Source organism: Bicyclus anynana, chromosome 6, assembly GCF_947172395.1.
Source record: "Bicyclus anynana chromosome 6, ilBicAnyn1.1, whole genome shotgun sequence".
In the NCBI taxonomy this organism is placed as follows: domain Eukaryota; kingdom Metazoa; phylum Arthropoda; class Insecta; order Lepidoptera; family Nymphalidae; genus Bicyclus; species Bicyclus anynana.
The window spans coordinates 8,448,231-8,472,536 of record NC_069088.1 but is presented as its reverse complement, the minus strand read 5'-3'; the positions used below and the strand labels follow the sequence as shown (position 1 = coordinate 8,472,536).

Below are 24,306 nucleotides of genomic sequence, written 5' to 3'. Positions count from 1 at the left end.
ATCAGTCAAAAGTCAATTCCTTGTCCAATCACAGACCTCCGTCTACATACAGATTACTAAAATTATGATTTAATTACAGATTAGATACTCTTCTTGTTTATGGTAATTTTTAAATATATCGTTGGATTCGTAGGAATCTTTTCCTGCCTTTATTATAAATTATAATAATGAATTAGGATTTCTATTACAAATAACTATACAAAATATAAGATAGAATTCTATATTTCTTAGTAGTTTCAATTGGTTCGAACTGTATTTCTCTGATGGGTTTATGTTTAGGAAAGGAGTCCATTAGCAACATTAAAATTGGGAACGTGTGCAATGCGTCTCCTGAAATCAGGTATAGTGCAGCAGAAACTGTAACCAACGCTAATATTGTCTGGTTGCCAGTTAATCCAGTTAAAGGCGGCGTTGTTGCGACATCTATCCGTGCAGAATTGTAGATTACGAGCCTCAGCCAATGTGTAGTACGGGTTATTGATACTCACAAAGGCGGTGCCTTGACGACGATTTGCATCGTAAACAACCTGAAAATGTTAAACATTTATTACTTTTCGTTTGTAGCTAAAATTGCTAAAAACTTTGGAGGATTTAAAATAGCAGTGGTGCGCGGGGTGCGTCTCAAATTGTTTTATTGTTTCTTCTCAAGATTCATTGTCATACTTGATTCTAAGGGCCTCCTATACGACCAGGCATCCCTTCCTATGTGAGAGAGGATAATATGTAGCTTAGTCGGGTTGGTGATCTTAAGTTGATAATGTTTAACTTTTTACCGACCACTATCAGATATTAAGTAAAATAGCCGCGATCGACGGCTTAATGCTCCCCGAGGCACGGTAGAAGAAGAAACCAAAGCTCATTGTTTCATAAGCTGACACAGGACTCGGACTCGGGTCCTTGTGGCCGAGCCATGTCATATCAAGAATAGCTTTCGCCAAACGATTTTACAATACGATAGGTACTATTGACGATATTATTGTCGAGTAGGTGGGTAGTACAGACCTACGTGATCGAATTTGAAATTTAACGGTTTCTCAACTTTAAAATAACTGTTAAATGACATCTATAGGTATTAAGTATGTATAAGCTCAAAAGCAAATATTTTTTTATGGTTAAAAATACTTACTAAATTAGTATTCTCAATAGGACTTACCTTATAAAAGTATAAAGGTACAGGGACACGATTGTTCGTGTGCAAAAAGATATCAACTAAACGGCCAGCCGAGTTACGTAATTGGGTAACACCAAAAGTGCCGGTATAGATCACGGTGTTGTAGTTGGCAGCAGCAATACGACGCCGAAGATTCTGAGAAAAAAGGATTGCTTAGAGAACTCTCCGTATTTCCAAATAACAAACAGAATAAAAAAAAACAACTTAAAATAGTATTTCATTATTTAGTTACAAATGAAGACGCTCCGATAAACAGGTTTTGACGGCCTCCGTGACGCAGTGGTACGCGCGTGGATTTACAAGAGGAGGTCCTAGGTTCGCTGCTCGACTGGGCGACCTCGCACTAGCAAGCGCAGTGTTGGTCGACCCCCCACCAGGTGGACCGACAACATCAAGCGAGTCGCAGGGATTCGCTGGATGCAGGAGGCTCAGGATCGTGATGTTTGGAAGTCCCTACAAAAGGTCTACGTCCTGCAGTAGAGGTTCATCTGCTTATAAGATGATAAAAATATGGTCAAGGTGGTATGGACGCTCACTGAAATTATGATAGATAAGTTCATACCGATTCAAGTCTCATCCAATTTCCAGCATTGAAAGGTTGCCATTGCGGAGCAGCGTTGATGAAGAAGAATGTGGCGCGTTGTGCAGTTGCAAACACGTAATCTGTCTTAGCGGCTAAGTGTCCTCGGGCCAAGAATTGGGTAGATGTTAAATATCTGTCTACCATGTTGGCACCTAATAGGTTAGCAAACACCGTCCTTTGGTTATTTTGCGTGTATATGCCGTTAATATTTACGCCAGGGAAATGTGGACCCGCTAAAATGAAAATAAATCAACTTAGTCACTGATACTGAAAAATAGAAGTGTTAGTCAGTAAATAGATATCTATTGCTGTTAAATACAGTGCGGCATCCATCAACATTAACAACCCATACCTATTCGGGTCAATGTAGAGCACGAGTTTCCTTTCAGAATGAGAGGGTTAATGCGATAAGAGCTGGAGTGGTTACGCTGGCCCAATGCGTATTGGCAGACTTCACACACGTAGAGAAAATTCTCAGGTATGTAGGTTTCCTCAGTCCTTCACCCTTTGATACCCGTGATATTTAATTTCTTAAAAAGCACCTAACTGTAAAATTGTAGGTGTATTTGTGTTGGGTCCCTAATCGGATTCAAACCTATACGGATTCCGAATCGAAGGCAGAGATTAAATTCCATTGGTCTATCACGGCCTCCGCATTCATAGCAAATATTAATTAACATTAATCAATATAATCTTACCCAACCAGCTAGGGCGATCAACGCCCGATTGAAAGATTGCATTGGTATTGTCTTGGTTGTACCATACATATAGTACTTCCATTCGGTTGACGTCGAAGCACGACCAATAGTGAACGTGGAAGACATTGTTGACAATAAATCCAGATCTGTAAGAGAGAGTATTAAAATAGGTTAGTTTTTCAACCAGTAGTTCGTTTCAGGGAGTTCTCCGTGTTGGAATTCAAAGCCGGAATCGTCGGTGTTGTATTATCTCGAATAACATTCCTGTATGCGGAAAACATGTCATGATCGATCGAATGATCCTTACACTGTAATAAATCATCTTAAGCCCATTGGCTTATTATGGATCTAAGATCAAAATTATCTTTGTATATAACAATAATCAAAGGTATATAATTAGAAAGGAGGTTAGTGAACAATGTGTATCTAAATAGGACCAACTTTATATTGATTATTTACTATGATAGTGACAAATAAACAATACAAGAAACCATAAACCGATAATGCTTGTATTGTAAGAAATTGATTTTAGCAGATTTCCCCAATCATCCCTCATTCCTCAAAAAGATTATTAGCTATGACAAAATAATAAATTATTACGTGAATCCTGTGTAAATGAATACCATGTTAGGGCTTAAGTCTCCCCAAAACGAATTAATTAAGGTAACAATGAACTTTGCTTACCTTACAACGACGTTGTTATTGAAGCACCGTTGAGCTGTTTGCTGTGTCTCATACACGGCATCGTTGTTGCATGTTAGTTGTCCAAAAGCTTGATTTCCGTTTAACCATCCAGCGCCCGATACTAAGTTATTGCTAACACATCTAGCAGTCTAAAAAGAATTTGGATTCTTATTTGTAACATCTAGTAATACTCGTATGTATTTTCGCGCCTGGCAATTTGTATTGGGGTGAAAAGGGGACATGAAGCTTGGTTTCCTTTCCTAAAATGAGAGCCTGACCATAGTGGCTGATGAATGATGATTCAGACGGCTCAGGCAGGACCGTGGTATTTGGAAGTCCCTACAGAAAGCCTTATCCTGTAAACTGTATAGGACGTCCATCGGCTGAAGTGATGATTATGAAATTTCAAAATGTTTTTATACATACTAATTAATATTTTAAATAATTCAAACAAAACAGTAACAGAGGTGTTCTCACTTACGACTCTAGCTCTAGGACATTAGGTACCATCTATGGTGCTACGGTAATTCTCGTCCTACACTATGTAAGGTTGATCCGATGCCGATTAGACTTTGGTCTATCAACGATAGTCATAACTAATTTGAATTAAATTATTATCATAAATCGGAAATCCCCGAGATAAATTTGTAGAGTTATTATTTTTTAATTTTCCTAAGGTCTTCACAGGAGTTCGGTCTGGGATGTCAGCAATATAGGCAATAATAATAATAATTTGGGACATCACAATTCACAATCAACAGTGGCGTGCATAAGATTTTAACTAGACACATACACTTACAAACTGTGCGTATCTACATGCATACAGTGCATACCGGAATAGAAATGCAGTTGGAAAATTCCTCCTCCAATCCAATACAGGTTTGTAATGAGTACTCAGGGTAGGTAGTTTTGCACATAAGTATGAAGTGTACGCCACTGTTGAATTATATAAAAAATATGAAAGATAAGTGTAAAAAAGTATATAACAAAATGTCCTCAGTCTATCTAGTTCGGGGACAAACCACGCTCCCCGGTGCAGGGTCGTCATTCCAGCACTTTGGGACCCCAACGTCCATCGACATCACGCGGGTTGCAAGAAGCAGCTGGATACTGGCGGCTCGAGTCCGTGGTGTTTGAAAGTCCATGCAAGAGGATGTCTAGCAGTGAACGTCAATCGGCTGTCAATGATGATGATGTAATAAAATAAGCCTTACAGCGGTCTGAACGTTAGGTCCAATGTTCGGGTGACGAATAAGTCTGTTAGCTCCCGTGCAAGCGACTATGACCTCTTCTCCGGCATTCAGCCTAACATTCCCAGTGTTCCCGTTGGGAGTCACAAACACGTTTCTCGCTCTATTAATGAAGACGGGCTGCGGCTGACCGAAGTCACCGTTTACTCTTAATGTGCATCCTGTATTATTAAAATAAAAACAATTAATATTGAGTAGATTGGCATTGACGGACTTATTAGAAAGCTCAAAGTCACTCAACGGGCGATGGAGCGAGTTATGCTTGAAGTTTATCTGCGTGGATAAATCAGAAATGAGGAGACTCGTTGACAAATCAGTCACTGACACAGCTCAGCGAGTCACGAAGCTGAAGTGGCAATGGACAGGCCACATAGTTCGAAGAGCCGATGGACGTTGGGGTCCCAAGGTGCTAGAATGGCGACTCCGCACGGGAAAGTGCAGTATTGGTCGATCCCTCATTATGTCGACCGAGGACATCAAGCGGATTACAGGGAGCCGGTGGATGCCGGTAGGCTCGAGACCGTTTTGTTTTGAAGTTTATGCAAGAGGCCTATGTCCAGCGGTTGACTTCCTTCGGCTGATAAACGTGATGATGATTGATGGACTGTCCTTGTTTTGATTGGATAGGTACATAAAATAATGTAGAAAATTATGTAATTAGACTTCTGGGCGACCTGTCATGCACAGTTGGCATTGCTGTGGTTCTAAGCAGAGAGGTCCTGGGTTAGATTAATAGCTCGGTCAATTTAGGATTTCACATCTTTTAAATTGGTGTAGGTCTGGACCGGTAGTTACCACCCTAGGTACTGGTAAAGTCCCAACACGTACCGTAAATAGATTTATTGTTCCGGCCGCGTAAAAACCGTCTGAGTTATGTGTAGAATGAACTTGTACCTCTTCTAAGTTAGTCCACTTCCATCTTAGACTGCATCATCACTTTACATCATGTGAGATCGCAGTCAACATCTAATTGAATAAAGAAAACACACAGAAACTTAAAGAGTTGAATAAAATTTACCACTTCGTTCTGATGATGTCGTTTGATTGAACCACTGTAATTGCTCATTCGCAAGCCAGATGTCTACGTAATCCTCAAACTGGTCATCGCTCGTGAAGGCGATTTCAGATGGATCCGGAAGCCTGGAAGGAAGTGCTGTGACGGTGGATACCACCGCCAAGGTAATAATGAGGCCAAACATTGAATGTTATTTCTATAGCCTATATTACGTAAGGATGGTCAACGGAAAACTTTAGGGAACAATGTCAATGAAAGATAATCTGATCATGATATTTATACGAAATCCATATCTTTTGTGTATAATAAATATTTTTGTCATCAGTGATTTTGATATCATTAAAGAAACGCTGTCTTAGAGTCTTATGATAACGGGTTAAAACCCTGTTTTATAAATATAATAAAAGTAATTATGTGTACTAATATTTTTGTTCTAATGTGTGTTTGTTATATAAATTACCTATGAGTGAACTTCAATACTTATTTTAGAAATCAAAGCAAGTATAGTAAAGATCAGTGATCCGGCTCGAAGGACCTCTAAACACAGATGTTAAAAAACTATTGCAGATAGCTCGAATATACTTACATGAATCATTGATTTCTTTTCTTAAGTAACATTTATGGCTATTTATTTTTCTTTAACGCCGTGATTGAATATCTGAAGTTTGTATGTTGTGGTGTAATTTTATTTACCTTCTTATACGTAAAATTTCAATTACCATGTTTATTTTAAAGGATCATAATTAGGTTTTGAAACTTATATCCACACATTGCTTCAGTTGAAACATCTAATTGTTTTGTTCATGAATTGTTAAAAAAAAAATTGGATTGTATGGAAATGAAAATGGCGTATATGGTTTCCATACGAAATTAAATTAAAGTTTTGTATTTAAAGAACCTTTGATGAAAGTTTTTCATACATTTTCTTTAGCTGAGAAAATGCGCTGATAAAATTTAGTTCATATTTTTTCCGATTAGAGAAATCTTTCCATTAATCCTACGCTAAAGGCTGGATTAATTATCTACCAAAAGTATCAATCATGTATACCTGTACTTAGAGAAATATTGATAATAATTTTGTGTGCAAAACACATGCTTGCAATACATAGGTGTGTGTGATTTGTGACGCAACACGCATGGCATGAAATGAGTTGCGTCACATTGATATTATTAGGAATATGTATTCTCAATTTCCTTGGTTATCCTTTGATAAGCAAATTATATGAATACATTCCATTAATTACATGTTAGACCTAGATTTCACGAGCGAAATAAAAAGCGACGTAAAGCTTTTAATGGACAGCATTCGGAGAAACATTTTCCTCTAAGAAACTATGAAAGAACATTGAAATATACACTGAGAAAAATAAGCTACTTAAATGAGCTAATTACGTAAGGAGCTTACTACAGATGCAGCATACTTAAAATTGATATATATCTGTATACTATACTTAGTAATGATGGCGATTACTTTGCCGTTTAGCAACACCATCTTACATATGGAGCATGTATACCTACAACATAGTGCCGGCCACAAGCGTAATAGTGTCTCTGTCTGGTTTGCTACCTATTACTACCTTTTTACTATCATAAGTACTATTTTACTATCATAAGTACGGCAGTCCAGAAATTTTTTTTCGGCGTAGGTACGTATGCTCCTCAGGCGTATAATTATCGCAAATCCTTTCTTATGATCGCTTATTTTTTTAGGCTCCTTATTGAAGAGGAACTCTTCTTAAATCTCCTCTGCAACAAGTTTCTGTTAAATCGGGCATCTAAAGCTGCTCTAGTAGCATTCTGTACCTGTGGGCTTTGGCTGGCAGGTAGAATAGCACGAGTAGAGGTGAATGTTGATATGTCAAAAGAACTTCTTAACCTTGAGTCACAAGCACTGCTCGAAGTTTTTCTCTCTACCACGCGAAAGGGTACGCCATGGTGCCGGCCAGACCAGCACTGGAATCCATAAAACGCTAAAGGTATTCGTTTATCTTTACGTATGTTTCCAGCTCATTTACCTACACTAAGTAGGAATTCTATGACGTCAATTGTAGCCAGTGTATAAATGGCTATAATTATGTATAAGTATAGATATCTATCTAATATTTATCAATGATCAAAGAAGATTATGGTTAACATGAATTATGATTTTCATAGATATCAATCTGATTCAATTTGTATTTTGATTACGTACTAAATTTAGAAAAGAAGGATAATATTAAAATTAAATAAATACATTTCAAGATATACATGCCATGTAAGTAATAGTTAACTCATTGGCAGATTAGGTAAGTACCTCTCTGAATGACAAGGAATTATCATTTGGATCAAAATAAGCCCCAGCTCTTGGGTTACCTCACCTGACTGAATTTATAAGACACCTTATTATTTCCTATTACTTTATTTTTGGTGTGTGATGACCAGACCTACCTAACCTAACCTAACCTAACATGCGATGAACGCCACATATCGTGAAAAGAAATAGACTTTCAAAAAATAGCGGCCCAACCGGAAATACTGCTATTTCTTTCATTGCGTTGGGTCGAAAGAGATGTGAGTGGCTATTATCTCATTTGGTTGTATGCTAGGCTTACAGAGGCCCATAGCACAGCCCATAGTCTCAAATTTAAGAGCCTCAATCACTAAGCTTATTAATCAAATTCAGCATCATTAATTTATGAACAAGGTAATTAAAATTATTGGTCTAAAATGACTAGCGATTCATACCCTCATTTTTAATTGGTTTGTTGATAAACATTCCACATCGTGTAGTAGCATAATTGATTTAAATTAGCAATACCTACTTTGTAAAATTGTATAGTGTAAGAGATTACCTACTAGATAGAAGATTCAGAGTCTTACAGAAAATGCCCTTCGGGACAATGAAGAAATACTAGTCCCGACAGGTTCTTAGCCCATTTATTTATTTATTTACAGTTTATTTGACCAGCACAATATCAGAATAATAAGACAAAAAAGCATTGGGATATTATGATTTTTAAAGTTGTTTGATTTTAAATTGACCTCAAGAGATCTACTTATTATGTTTTAAATTATGGCAAAGGAGATGGTCCAAAATTATATGGAGCCCAGGTCCAGTCATTGTACCCTAGCGTAAATAAAAGAAAATAGTTTTTCAAACTATTTTTGATTATACAAATCTACGAATCTTCTTCTTTCGAAATAATATTCATTATATCCCAAGAAATGCAACACTATTAAGGGTAATAATGGCGGATTGATGACGTTTTCAATACAGTAATCGATTTGACGTTTGCTGTCAATTGTCATGTCATATTGTTCTAACTTCTAATGGCGCCATCTTGATATAACTCAAAAACTTGGGTTTTAATTTAATTTATTTCTTTTTATTTAGTTACATTTATTCACTTTAATAAATTTTAATAAGATCTTTGTATTTTTTAAATTGTAATGATACGGGGTACAAGAGTGGACCTGAAATGGTCCATCTCCTTTTCAGCTTTGTATCGTTTGAATATTTTTTGGGTCCGAGTTTGATGAAAGATGTAAACTAGCTTTAAATTATAAATAAGATTTTGCCGCCAGCTTTCTGTCACCACAACGCAAACTTTGGCCGGTTTGTAACTTTTGCTTTCTCATCGCGTCAGAAAGTTTGGGGCCGCCTTAGTAACTCGGATATTGTTTAAACCGCGGGTCGGTGTATCAGCAATATTTTAGGGCGGAGGTTGAGCCCCATTAGCTTAACAAGGGTATTTCGATAATGTAATGCTGCTGCCATAGACAATATAAATCTAGATACGATGCTTTAAAAAATAATCAATACATTTTTTTTAATCACCAACAAGACAAGTCATTGATTGTTGTCTGATGCTACGTTTTAAATTCTAAATAGTGCAAATAAAATCGCTGAAGTTAGCTCTTGTTTGCAATCTTTCCTGGAGAGATAATATGTGTAGATTTATGTATCGTTATGATTTTTTGTTTTTGCAATCATTATGGGTATTTCCACAGAAATAAAGCACTTAAGCTGCGCTTATGCAGGGTATTTCAAAATAACATTAGTTTAAAGTTTTGTATTCTATGGTATAATAAGGAAATAGATGTAGAGCTTGTACATGTTATGTATTCTGTGGTAGAGGCAAGTAGTTATTTCGTTGAAATTACCATGTTAGATGATCGCAAAAACCAACTAAAAGACCTAAGCCAATTTATAAACACTAAAATAACGGTGTAAATCATTTCCAAATGTATCGGAAAAGTTGTCTTAAGTTCATAAGATGTTGAGATTCCTTTAACAAATTTTAGATGGAAAAATAAGCTTCTATAAATAGGTAATATTAGGTATTCGGGACAAATTAATGGTACCGTGTTGAAGCTTATGGTATATTGTATGTAATGTCCTTTATGTAAGCATTGACAATGCTCACCGAAAAACCGACCTGACACCGGGAATTACGTTGCTTGGCAAACAAAAACTTCTGCAAAGGCTCCCTGAATAAATAATTGCCTTTAACCTTCGTCATACCAATGGTTTAACCCGCATATTGTTTGCGATATACGTATTATGTGCTATATTCATTTATCTTTATTTGATTGAGGTTGACGTTTTGAACGAGTATGTTATGTTAGCAAGTTTGTTTTATTCAATAATTATCTTTAAATATTTAATGTTAAAATAGGATTTAATTTGAATCATAGATGATGACAAACGTAAAATGAAAGCTACGCCAACTTGAAAATAAACACTTAATAATATTAGTATAGATGGGTAGCTCTACAAACTAAGAAACATTTCGAGGCCGATTTCGGCCCGACATTTTTAAACATTCTGGTGGTGCAATTCAGTCTAATAACTAGAGCTTATCCTAAAAGGAACAGTAAAGATGATTTATATTTTTCGATTTGTGGTTATTTAAAAAAAAATGAGCGACCGGAAACTGAGACTGTCACCAGGGAGCTGAGAAAAACAATAAAATCAACCGAGATTAATCATTTATTTCACAAATATTTAAAAATTTTAAAATCTATACTAATATTATAAAGCTGAAGTGTTTATTATTGTTAATTTAAATTTATTGTTTATTTTTCAGTTGGATAGTCTAAGTATCGAAGATGGCAATTTACTTTACACATAACGCTACCAATAGGAACCGAAAATTGAAAAATCTGGCAAAAACATAAGTATTATTTTTCAGAGCTACAAAAAGACGGAATTGTTCCCCTAAGTTAAAAAGTCGCGATTGAAGTGGCACTCGTTAGGCGTATAAATATAAACAAGAGTTACTCGTTTAAATATATTAGATTTATTATCAAATCTAATCTGTAAAATTTCAATAATATATCTCATCTATATCCACACGTTGTTCGATCGTTTAATCAGACCTTATGTAGACGTATTAATGTGCAACACACGCCCTAATCACGAGCCTAATTAATTACCTATTAAGTAATTAGGCTGGTCCGTGATTGGGACTAATTAGGAATTTCATTACCAAAGGTAACGCCAAAAAAGAGACAGATACAGAAAATCTAAATATTTTGTCCGGAAACGATTTTATTGCGACTCTCAATTTTCTTGCTTATTGGTACCTACCTATTATTATCTTTTAATAACATTTTTTTTTTGTAATAATAGTAACCTACCAAAAATGTATATCTACCAAAAGCTTTACAGCTTTTTGTTCTTCGGTACAGCTGAAAATTAACGCTGCATACTCTTTTCTTTTAGTAGCGATATGCTGAGACCTTTTCCAGGTTATGACCACAGAATGTCGTAATGAACTCGTATTGACGAGGTAAAGTTTGTGGTATTGTAGGGGGTATTCTACTGAACCGATTTTGAAAATTCTTTTACCACTAGAAAGCCATGTTATTTGAGAGTGTTATAAGCTTTATCCCCTTTTTGTCACGGGAACGGAAACTACTACTTTAATGAAGATTTTCCCTTCTTACTTTTTATAATAGAGCTGCTTATCTGGGAAAGTAGGACCACTGACATGAATATTTATATCTATCAACACTGCTTGGTGATTGTTGTTACACTGAAGGGCATAGAAGGTTCATGACATTCTTCTTGGTCTAGTGGTTAGTATATGTAGCTTCGGATCCCGAGATCCTGTGTCGGGTTAGGTAGACATAAATTTGAGCAATTTCAGCTTTAGGTATTCCAAAAATATTTTCAGTAAAAATCCTAAGCCCCATTAATTTTGTTAATTTAAGAATATTATTGTTGTGCCTTTGATATCTAATCTATACTAATAGTATAAAGCTGAAGAGTTTGCTTGTTTGGTTGAACGCGCTAATCTCTGGAACTACTGGTCCGATTTGAAAAATTCTTTCAGCGTTAGACAGCCCATTTATCGAGGAAGGCTATAGGCTATATATTATCCCTGTATTCCTACGGGGACGGGAACCACGCTGGTGAAACCGCGCGGTGTCAGCTAGTTCTAAATATATAACAGCGAAAGGTCACCAAGCGAATCATGAAATCTCGTAACCCGCTTGTCTTACCAAGTTATAATTTGGCAGGGAAGTCGTTATAGTTAGTAGACGTTGGCATATGAACGGATTTTGTTACATGGTTAGATTAGAGACTAGAAGAAGAAGGACGTCTATGGGCTGACGAGGTCGCGGGCGTAAATAAAATAAAAGTCAATTGTTTTCATAATTCATTTATTACTCGCAGTGTTCACCAAATAACTTTATTTAAAATAGTGACTTTATTGAGTGCAAAAATAAGAATAATCTTTAAACTACAGCTTTATTAGAATGACAATTATCAGAGAACGTGACGACATAATTTCATTAACATATAAAATTTTTCAATATGTACTTTTAGTAAACTCACGTGGATTTGTCTAAGTAATTGTCTTTTCTCAGCATTCGTCACACAGGTTTGACTGGTAGGTATCATTCTAATAAAGCTACATTTTAAGGATTATAGTATATTATGTTACAAAGGAAGGAGTGCTCACAAAACAGTAGGTATTAAAATTATTACAACTTTTTATTAAAGGACTCACAATATTTTATAAAAGTTCATATAATTATCTAGTGTAATGAATACGCGTGGAATACTTAATGCATTTATTTTATAATGAATTTATTATCTAGACTTAATTTGTACCTAGAGTACCTAATAGGTATTTCAGTAAGTTTTTTTAATAATTTATTAATAAATCACGTTTTGTAGATAAGACCTAGGTACCTACCTATTTTGCTGTAGGCTTATTAGATTTAAACTACGATAAGTACTTAATCAGGTAGGTACTTCTATGAAAAGAAGAACAAAAATCAGGCTGTATTTTTGACCGGACTAGTCTGGCTGGGTCGGTTTAGTCCATTGTAGAAGATTCATTTTAAAGAGTATTCAAATATGTAAAATAATTGTTTATTTACGTGGCTATGCGCACTAGACAGACGTCATGAGGGTTAAATGTATCCATATACCTACTTATTAGTTTTTACAGTAGGTACCTACAGAAAAATACACAAAATGTGGAATGGTGGAAAGCAATTTTGGGATATTGGGTCTTTCTCGAGTTTTGATCATGGTAAAGTAAGTAAACATAATCAATTTACATAATTATTATGCAAAATAATTATGAAATACATTCTTTAATGTTGTAGCATTAATTAAGTATATTCGCGACTATTCAGATGAACACAAATTACTAAATAAGTTTAGTTTAGACTTTAAAAATAGCTATTTTATGGCTTAGAATCTTACACGATTAGGCTGGATACTATAAATATTGATTTTCAACGTTCCTACTCGTGTATACTTAGTTGTACTTTGTGGAAATATTTGATAGGCTTTTCATTATGTATTATATATTAACCTACAGCCAAATCATGACGAGTCTACTGACTTTAGTCCACAGAGCATCTCCATATTAATTTGCATATGAATAGGAATAAAGTAATAAGTATTAACATAATTTCATTAGATATTGGACCGATCGTGTAGGTATTAATATTCAGAAATGATTTTAACAACATTAAATTAACAACTTTATAGTTAAAAAATAATTAAATACAACAATAATTATTATTATTTATTAACACACCACTTCTTAATATAAGCTAAAGGGTTTTGAACCCCTAAGTAAAATCACACTTTTAATCAATTATTATATTATTTGACTAATAAATAATGAAACGTAACATTAAATATCTAAACTTAATGGCTTTATAAGAGACTCTTCACATTAGCTTTTCCCAAAGTAATTGAACGTTAAAACGTAAGAAAATCTCAAATATAATGTTCAATATATCCAACCATATCCAACCATTACATCCAAATTTAATTGGGTCGCTAAATTGAAAAGCAATTAATGATTAGTTCAATGTATGTGCTGAGTGAGTTATTCAGTTTTCAGCTAGCGAAACACAGGGCACAAAAGCCTTATATCTTGGTTTATACAGGGTGCTTGGGAGTATTTCCCATAACTCTAGAGTAATATTATTCTTTAAGGAAAATTAATTAAAAATGTCTAACGAACATGTGTCCTAAAATGAATATTTTTGGAGTATTTTAAATTATTCTTTACTTTCTATCGCATCCTTATATTATGACCTAGCCGTTAGATATCATGAAGTAGCTTAGTATTAACGTGCGGAGTGCCAGTTGCAATATCTCGTCGATATCGACAGTCTTACACACTACGATTACGTATTATTACGGATAGATAAAGGCGTGTGTTACATGGATAGCCGGAATTATTTGAATTACTTTGTATGAAATCATAACAAAAGTTTTTTTTTAGTTAAAAACATTATTTATGCAGTTCTTCTTCAATCAGTGGAGTTGTAAACATCTTGAAGTTATGGAAAATATTCCGCAACACTCTGTATAATGGGTCATTTTAGCCAGTAAAGTAGGTATTTTCAATTCTATCGAAGATATTAAATTTCGCAGTTCTATGTAAACGTAACCAATGTGCAGACTTCGAACTCTATCAAAGTACATATCTTAACAAGTAGTGGTAATAAGTAGGTACCTATGTGACAAACATTCGTACATATATCAGTGCTTGACTGCCTAAAATCTAGTGATATTATGTTCATTTTAAAGTTTACAAAGTTAGAATTTGGTCGAGAAGTGCTAACACTATCGTATAATAGATACCTCATTAGACTATTAACACGATGAAGGCCTCCGATAGGTACAATTATATACACAGGCTAATAAGTACGTTTCTAATAGGAAAGTATTTCTAACGTATCATTAGTTTTAAATAGTTTTCGTATAGATAATTTAATTTTATGTAAGCAGGTAGGTATCCGTATATAATGATATTCCGTTATTCATATCTTAATGAGATTTATAAAATAGAGAAATTGCATAGTTGTACTTCGTAAAATTCATAAGATTATATCAACTGTTGGTTGTAAAATTATATCAATTATTCTAACTATGTAGGTAATACTTATAGACCGCCAACGTTTATCAACTTCTATAAGAATATCATCTAATAATTATATTTTGCCATTAAAAAGATCATTCTTTCGGATTTATAATTTTCAATTTCAATTAATGTAATAATATATACATCGCATTATTCCTATACAGAAATTGTTACTTTTAAAAAGTATAACTTACTGTTAATAATAATTTTGCTTAAAGGAAAGTTAAAAGCTAATCGTAATATTCAGATAATTTGAAAATGATTTACGTGTCTACTTACATTTAATTTTATTTAAGTAATCTATATCGTAGAACGTGAACTTCGGCAGATGAAAGCAAACATAAAAAAACAAAAACTGGACAATATGAAACACGAACTGGTATATCTACAAACACATCAAGTAGATATACTGTATTAATCTGTATTAAGGCGTACAATCGCACTTACGATAAATGAACTTACTTTTTACATTAAGATCAAAATTCTCACAGCTTTGTCTTTCATTGTTCGCTTACTAGCGAGTAAAGTACGAATAAATTCGTTAAACACTTAAACTATAAGGTACATCTAGTACATACGTAGAGGTATTTGCAACAGTCATAATAATAAAAAACATCAATGATACTACTAATTTTACAAGTGATCGTTGAGAACATCGCCAAGACAACAAACAAACTAATGCCAATAATACTATTCAATATTCGATAAGCAACACTACTCAATGCTGCTTCGCTAGAGACGACTTTCTATAGCGGAAAACTATCTGAAGTCAAAATAGTTGGTAATGTAAGTCATATAATGAAGGTGAGAATATAGCTGCCATATCACCCTGGATGTATGAGGTACCTCACATAAGGCACTCTTACTTTAGGCGCTATAAAGAAGCTAATTATCATACTCGAGCTATATATATATCGAGGAGCTTGCAGTTTTGTACTCGAGTATACTTGCTTTTGTAGACACCAACAAGATATATGTATATTTATACTAACAGACTAAAGCATGTCAAAGGCATGCCTGAAGGCGATAGTACAGTCGCCTAACATTACATGAATAGGTAAATTATTTTAAATCTGGCGCCTTCACAGATTTACTTACACATTGTGGTTATGTGATAGGTATATTACATCTATCAATAACCACAATACATATAATTTTCAGTGCGGAGTGACATTATGCGCTTCTACACCAAACCAACCACGAAACCAAATTGTCTGTAATATTAAAATCATTAATTTGTTGTTTTTAAATTTCAACGATGCAAAATAATTTCAGATTTTCCAGATTAAAATAATTTACCAGAATTTTAATAACATATGTATTTCTATCTTTGTCAAATTTCAAGTCGTAGTGTACCTAGTAGAACTGCTCTATTATGACCTAGTATCTATACAATGCGGTGTTTAACTATAGGCAAAAGCCTCAGAATCCAGAAAACTAGAAACTACTTTCAGCCGTCATTATAAGGCCAAAAATGTACCGGTATAGCACGTCACACAACACGGTGTACACAGGGTGACTAATCGCTTGTTCGTCAAATTACACCAAAAAAGAGTAATTTCAATCGCTTCATTCCTATGCGTGATAACTTCTGGAGTTTTCTATATTCTGAGGCAAAAGCCTATATTTGTCGCTAAAATTGCTATTAAGAATGAAAATCAGACACAATTAAAATAATGATAACTTAATTTAAATAATACGCCCGTAATAAACGCAAGATTAATAATGCAATAATAATTAAAGAAACATCAGAAACAGTAATATATACTGGTACCTATATCAATCAGAAATTCTGAGATCATATTATTGTAGATACATCGATTATAATTAAAATAGATATATCATATTATGCTTATTACGATTAACAAATATGTAACACAACACTATTGATTAGGCATTAATTATTGCCACGAGTAAACTTTGTATCTTACAACAGTTAAACACAACAATTCGTTAAATTCATTTAAGTAATAAGGCTTGCTTAGTAAGTATAATTTACATGTTCCTCAACTATATAATTATTACATACACATTTTTTTTTTGTAACTCAAACCAAACAAATTATATTTACACACACTTACGAATTATACAACCTTACTTTATACTAAATAGTTGAGTTAATTTAGATGGAAATCGGATATTTTTTTTTATTTCAGGAAGGAGTTTCTAAATTGATTATTATGTTTTCTAAATTAATTGAATTTCAATTATTAGGTACTATAACATATTGGTTGCAATTCTGTTTTGCTTAAAGTCTATACGAACCCTCACAAAAGTCCTTTAAATTTCCCAGATGTGGGTCCATCACTCTGTTATTACTTATATAGAAAACGATTAATCATTGTGGACCTTTTTAGCATTTTAGATCGACAGACATTTTCAATATTTTTTATGAATCAAATATCTTTCAAAATACTGTGTAATTATCGCGGAAATTAATATTTTGAATATATTACATCTGAGATGATTTCAAAAAGTAAGGTATGTACGACGTACGTATGTGAATTACATTCCTCTGCCTGTTCATGTTCACTGGACAACTAGTAAATTACTCAATTGTGAATGATTGTTACCTATTTTTATAAACACTATCCCACTTCTGATACGCAGTAATTCGTGAAAATCATCCAATGTTTTTTTCAAATCGTCAGCTTTAACTAAATATTATGTTATTTTAGTTAAAGCTGACGATTTCCGACTGCAATTCTCAAACGAGACATCCATTTGGTAAAATATCCATCGTACAAACAACAGATGAGTAACTTATAAGAATATAATTCTTATAAATTACACATTCTGTTACACAACATATTATTTATTTAGCTGTCGTATTATGACTTTGTTGTAAAATAAACTAAGTATTCACTTTTAATAACTTGTCTCTGGATAACGTTAATCTTTACCTTATTTTCATTTATTTTTTCAAAACACTTTATTAGGATTCTCATGTATAATGTTATTTAAGATAAATAGAAACAACAAATTAGAAAAACACAAAATGTTGGTTTAAAGACAAAGAAAACACTGAAAGGTATTTAAAGAATTTTAAACTATAATTGCCTGAAATGGTATAAAATTTTATAATATACATAATTATTATAATTCGCAGCGTTAAATAGTTAACAAAATATATACAAATAAATAAATTGTACTTATAAGAACTATGGCACTCGATACTATTTTGCATAGGTAATTTAGATACATACAATCTTAAGTAGATAATTTTAAATTTCCAGGAGTATGATATGATCTATTATTCCGTATTATTAAGAAAAATATCGTTTAATATTTTGGTCATACTTGTAGAAATATAATAAAATGTGCATTACAATTAAAGGAAATATTACATTTCAATGCATAAATATTAATTCTAATGAGTTTATTGAATCTCATAATCCTATCATAATTTAAATTATTACTTCTAATATTTTACATAAATCTAAATCACTTTAATGGAAATATTTTAAGCGAAATAAATAATATTAGATAATTTGAAATTCTCAATATCACTTTGGTGTTTGAGTACCTATACAATATTTTATAAATATTATTAAAGTCATTTTGTCAAAGTTTCTAGTTTGGACCTTGAAGTTTTCGTATTTGATATTAGTTTTTATAATACAAATGTCACGTCTTCATTTCACACAGCAGTTTCTAAATCTTCTGATACTAATTGAAAGTGTTCCTGACCTGCAAAGAATATTTTAATTATTAACAATAATTTGTCATACCTTCTTAGTGTTTATCTTTACCACATGGATTTTGTCTTGCGTAACTCCTATAAGTTTGGAACTTTTTTCTGTTACTTTATTATCTTCCTGTAATTGTAGAAACAAACTGAAGACGTACGAAACGTATCAAGTAACTTCTTCCAGTTCGCAGAATTTAATTAATATTGGAAAATTTTCTGTGTGAAGGGGTCTGTAATCTGTATGCGCTGGCGGAATTGGCGTTGTGGGCGGAGCCTAATGTAGCCCGTAAGCACATGTAGTGGCGTTGACGAATAATTATTATCGATTGTTTTGCTTTACATAAATAATCGTAAAATAAATAATAGTAAAAGACTGTAACATTCAACTGTATTTACTTATAAAAGTGAAGTGAAAAATAATTTACTATTATATTAATAAATAACTAATGACATTCAGGTAAGTTCTTATAAAAAAGCCATATTTTGAAATTTCTTATTCCTGCACCGATTTCATTCATAATTATTATATTTAGGCATTGCATAAATGGCAAAAACAGTTATTATCAGCAGAATTTTTTACGTATGAAATTTGACGGACAGCGACATACGCTTTTCCAATGACTATTTGCCGACTGCGACGATAATATTTGATACTGTAACGATCATCTGATAGAGATGAAACTGACTCTGATAGAGATGGAAATGAATCTGATAGAGTCACAAGGGTGTAACACCACAGACTATATACCAAGGGTGTGTAAACATCCTCAGGGTTTCCATTCTACATGCATCTATGAAGTGCATTGCTTATACCTACCCATGTTCTTATGTGTACATTATAAATAGTAGTAAAATATATTTACTTTCTAAATACGCGGCCAAGTCATGATCTTCCGCCCTCAGAGCATGGTGCCGCGGCGTAAGACCGGCGTGGTCCTGGCGCGTGAGCGACGCGCCGCCCGCCACCAGCATGCAGCAAATCGCTCGCCGCTTGTGCGCTGCGGCTTTATGCAGCGCTGTCTGTCCCCGCTCGTTCTCCCGCATGTTCAGTATAGCTGAGGGGGCGCTGGCGATCAGGTACTTCACGATCTCCTTGTTCCCGTACCGGGCTGCGATGTGTAATGCCGTCTGTCCGGTCGCGTCTATTGACAGGAGCGAGTAGCCTGACGCGTGGAGATCTTTCATCTGCATAACAATCAAATGTTATATGTTACTTTCCTCTGGTGCGGCACGAGGTTTGGTACGAGGTCAATCAACCTCGTAACCCTTGAAGACGCTAGACATACGAGGTCATTTGACCTCGTACCGACGCGAACATGTTAAAGGGCAATCACGAGATTTTATGAGACTTTCGAGACAACTTTACAACACCATTTAATGAAAGTGTATACAATCTTACTGCTTAGTAGCACTTATTTCGAGGTTGATGATTTATTTTCCTTATTTTGCCTGGAGAACTTGACTGTGTTGCAGTTACGTCGCATTTGAATATCACTGTGTGAGTACGACCTTTATCGATTTACATGCAGGGTTGTAAGGATATACCTACCTACTATATATGATCGGTATTTCTAGATGAAAACGTAAAGTTGTATAACACCCTCTTTGCGCGATAAATTAGGATCGGTTAATTTGACGGGCATTGTACCTTAATTATCTTTAATTTTTAATCGTTTGTAAACTGCAACGATCGTGATTTAAAATAAAATGTTTATCGTAATTTGCTTTTTGTAGTTCAAGACATTGTCGGGAAATGACAGTTATTTTTCTGCTAGTTACTTAATATCGCAAATCCTGTCTAACGACTTTCATAGAAAGTATTTGACCAAGTAGATGTTCACGATCATTGTTTACAAATTTATTGTTCGGTCATTGTAATTACAAGATACATCTTCTTAATCTTATCAACCCATATTCGGCTCACTGGTGAGCTTGACTCCTCTCAGAATGAGAGGGGTTAGGCCAATAGTCCACCATGCTGGCCCAATGCGGATTGGCAGACTTAACACACGCAGAGAATTAAGAAATTCTCTGATATATGCAGGTTTCCTCACGATGTTTTTCCTTCACCGTTTGAGACACGTGATATTTAATTTCTTAAAATGCACACAACTGAAAAGTTGGAGTGGTGCATGCCGGATGACATGACCGGATTTGAACCCACAACTTCCGGAACCGGAGGCAGAGGTCATATCCACTGGGCTATCACGGCTCTCAAGATACATAATAAATACTAAAAACCAATACTATATGTATTGAATATATATACAAGAACTAATAAATCTGTAAACAAGTTACCATTTTCAAATCGCCAACTTTTGCAGCTTTGAGCAGCGCGTCAGTTGTTTTCTCCAATAAATTCCTGTAACAATATTGATGTTATAACGCTAACCGTTTTGTATTTTCCTGACGTTGATAAATGTCGTAACTTTACTTGGATTTAGAAAGCTACGTAAATCAAAGTGCTCCTTTATGCGGAGGGTGGCAAATTGTCCAAATTCTAAGTGTCAGTAGACAAATGCCACGTGGCTCACGTAATGGAAGATGTCTTGACATAAAATTACTATTAGTGGCATTAGGCTTTAGGCTTCGCCCGAATGAAAAACATAGTATATTTGTAGAGACGGCTAACTAGATGATTATGTAGATTATTTAAATATTTAATATATTTAACGAGCACTTTTTTACTTACAACTTACAACTTGTACTTAAATATTAAATTAAATACTTCGCGTATCTCGGAAATGGGTAAGAAGTTTTGTATTTTGCTGTTAAAGTTTCTATAGATGTTATTACAATATTATAATTACATATTGTAGATACTCGAGAGAAAGAGATTTTACTTACACAAAAAAATGAGCTATAGGTAGGACCACAAACTCTACTAGAATATATGATATGTAACATAGATAAATATAATTTATGACCTAATGATAAGTAGACAATGACGTAAAACCTTCGAAGTTGTGACTATGCATTTTGAGACAGAACTATCGATAACATAACAATAAATTAAGGAATTTTTTAGCAGTTTATCCAAAGTAGGTTTTTAATGTAATATCTAAATAAATACATCTCACCTACATCCCAATACTGCTTGGTCAAATCCAAACAACTTTTCATGAACGCTGCATGCAAAATAAGAAGAGAGAAGGAAAGTAGTGCAGATAATATTGACCGTGTCTTGGCACTACAGACAGATTAGCAGACAAGTACAAAAGTGCAGACTAAGCATTCGATATTAAATATTACATTCTAGTACCTACTTAATAAATTTAATATATACATAAAATATTATACGTAATATGCCTAGAAAATGTTATCTAGAATCTAAGAAATAGATTATAGAGGTACAAATGTGTAGTGAAAAAAGTTTTTAGATTGTACTTAGCTATATTAGAGAAGGCATAAAGTTTAATCTACAAATAACACAATGCTATAAACCTTAGATGGGAAACTATGTTTTTAACTGTAAAGGCGTTTATATGAGCCAATATCACTAAATAATTACTAGAAGATTTTAATATCTACTGTTTAAAATTCAAGCAATCTAAATGTTCACCTAATATAAACAAAGAAGTTTTACTATGTAATCTACTGAAATGTACTAATGTAGGTAAGGTGGTGTAGTCTTAGTAGTACTTGAGACAGAGTTAGACCCAAGGAAGTATTTCTAAAATATGTATTGTTTTTGGTCCTTGTCATTTATCATTAACATCTGAAAATAAATTGTTTCCTAACTTTACCTCAATGACCATAATATAAGCTTGGCTTCATTTACTTGGCCCGAGAAGGTGATAGTATTTAAGCTGATGGAAATATAACCACGCAAAATGTCAGCTGAGATGCAGCTGCCAAAAAGCTGGGTAGCTTCTAAAATATGCATACAGTAACTTTGCATACAGATATATTCGGGAACATCATACCGAAATTCACGTTTTTAGTCATAAATTATGTATGTAGCCTATATTTATACAAAAAGGTACTGAAAAAACTTTTATGCTAGCGTTTTAGTATTCATAAATCTATCAAGTATACAGTCCTTGTTTTGCGATCGAGCCTAGAAGATAGGAAAGATATAGTAAGATATTATTGTGCAATGTATGTAATATATTTCCTATTACCACAAATCTTATTGAAATGTGGATTTTTTTAAAAAAATACTTACGTTTTGAATCGCGCAATAGAATCACGATTAGCTTGTAAATCTTTAACCGGAGGACTGGTGCAGAGAGGTGGAGAATTGGTATCTTGTATTGATGACAATTTCGTTGGGTGTGGCGATGTATTGGATGATGGAAGAATTGATATCTTTGGAGCAGCCGCGGGATGATTCTGAGATGCAATTCCTGAAGGCGGCGTCTGTGGCGTTAGCAATTCTTCTGACGTTCGCGCCGGGCTCGCAAAACCAGATTCACTGTTAAAAAATATATGTTCCTCAATATTTTTGATCCAAAACCGTGATGCATTGATCAATTTTTGTTAGGGAATTAAAGTTAAAGGGAGTTAAAGTCGAATAAAATGGAGTATATATAACTATATCGACCAGAGGTACAAGAAATCTTAGCAGAAATTCAACATCAACTCATAATGCAAGATTTGTAATATCAAAAATTTAATTCTACTGTCTATTGTCAACTAGCAAAGTTGAAAATTAAATCAATAGAATATCAATTAAAATACTTTGACGTTCAATACTTTTGAACTGATTGACGAGGCGTCAAGTATTTACCTAAATGTTTGGGTCAAGAGGTCAAGAGCTTACCTAGCATGAGATTCTGGAACATCCAAAGAAACTCCAGCACTTGGTGTGTCGACGCTCTGTGATATATCCAGCGAAACCGATAAGCCTGTAGTTGTATCCAGAGACACTGAAGGTCCAGTACGATCGAGAGACGCTGTTGCGGTAGTGTCAGGATGAGCTGTCGACTCCGTGTCAGGAGTGAGTGGTGCTGCATCGAGGATGTAAATGTTTTCATGGCCGATGTCCGTCGGATAATGGAGGTTTTCTTGAGCTTTGTCGATACGAAAGAACCGTTCGGCTGTTACCGCTAAAATTTAAAATGTAACGTAAGATAGCATCATCAACGCGATTTCCTACATCAAATAATTAATTTACCTAGCTAAGAAAAATTATGCTAAAACTAACTGAAATAACTTGAAAGGAAGGCGAACGTTTGCAAACTTTAATAAAAGTGAGCATAATAATCTGAAAATTAAGCGAAAGTTTTTAGTAAATGAATAGAGAGATAAAGAAAACATTATTCAGGTACTTACAGTCGACGAACCACCAGTCAACGAGATTCGAGTATGTTTGAGATTCTTTGATCATGTTTTGAATGAGAGTTCGCATTTGCTCTAAGTCAGCCGCTGGGTTCACTTCCAAAGTACCGATCCGTTCCGCTGGAATGAAGATAATAATTAGTCCAGTATTTTGAGGAACATTTTTACAATTGATAACTGTAAAGCAAATTTTCCGTGGGTAGCTTCATCTTGATAAGACGTTTAAATTTTGTATTTACAAAAAATTTTCATTTTGGTAGGTAGCAGGAGTACCAGGGAATCAGAAATGTGTAAGACCAGGATAACGTACCATCATATTCGTAGGAGAAGGTAGCTGTTAAATTATATAACCATTAATTAAACAACAGTAAATTTAATAATGAGCTGGTTAGTAATAATTTATAACCTCCCCAATCCCCATCCTCCCGCTTTTATCAATAACGATGTCATCAAAATTGTAAATATCAAAGCTGTTTTTTTCCTGTTGCATATACACGTAAATTTGCTTGATAGTAATCGATTGTATAAATATTCCCCGCCTC

The 24,306-nt window shown here is 34.1% G+C and overlaps 2 protein-coding genes across 5 annotated transcripts in view; both read right to left on the bottom strand.

The window, feature by feature from the left end:
• Positions 1 to 272: 272 nt before the first annotated feature.
• Positions 273 to 5,585, bottom strand: LOC112049211 (uncharacterized). Its single transcript, XM_024087008.2, has 7 exons — positions 5,405 to 5,585; positions 4,351 to 4,547; positions 3,137 to 3,285; positions 2,453 to 2,598; positions 1,734 to 1,987; positions 1,154 to 1,306; positions 273 to 527 (listed from the first exon to the last, which is right to left on the bottom strand). Exons 1-7 carry the CDS (start codon positions 5,583 to 5,585, stop codon positions 276 to 278), a joined length of 1,332 nt encoding a protein of 443 aa, XP_023942776.2. The 3' UTR covers positions 273 to 275.
• Positions 5,586 to 12,059: 6,474 nt separating this feature from the next.
• The window catches only part of LOC112049207 (eye-specific diacylglycerol kinase), a 226,957-nt gene continuing 214,710 nt past the window's right edge, over positions 12,060 to 24,306 (bottom strand). For 3 of the 4 annotated variants that reach the window (XM_024087005.2, XM_052882106.1, XM_052882107.1), the window contains 7 exons: positions 23,759 to 23,884; positions 23,247 to 23,532; positions 22,650 to 22,898; positions 21,562 to 21,609; positions 20,780 to 20,843; positions 19,345 to 19,666; positions 12,060 to 18,480 (listed from right to left, as the gene is read on the bottom strand). In XM_024087005.2, the coding sequence (XP_023942773.1) occupies positions 18,431 to 18,480; positions 19,345 to 19,666; positions 20,780 to 20,843; positions 21,562 to 21,609; positions 22,650 to 22,898; positions 23,247 to 23,532; positions 23,759 to 23,884 (1,145 nt within the window). In that variant the 3' untranslated portion in view covers positions 12,060 to 18,430. The remainder of the gene's footprint in view (positions 18,481 to 19,344; positions 19,667 to 20,779; positions 20,844 to 21,561; positions 21,610 to 22,649; positions 22,899 to 23,246; positions 23,533 to 23,758; positions 23,885 to 24,306) is intronic. The other variant, XM_052882105.1, reaches the window with a different exon arrangement.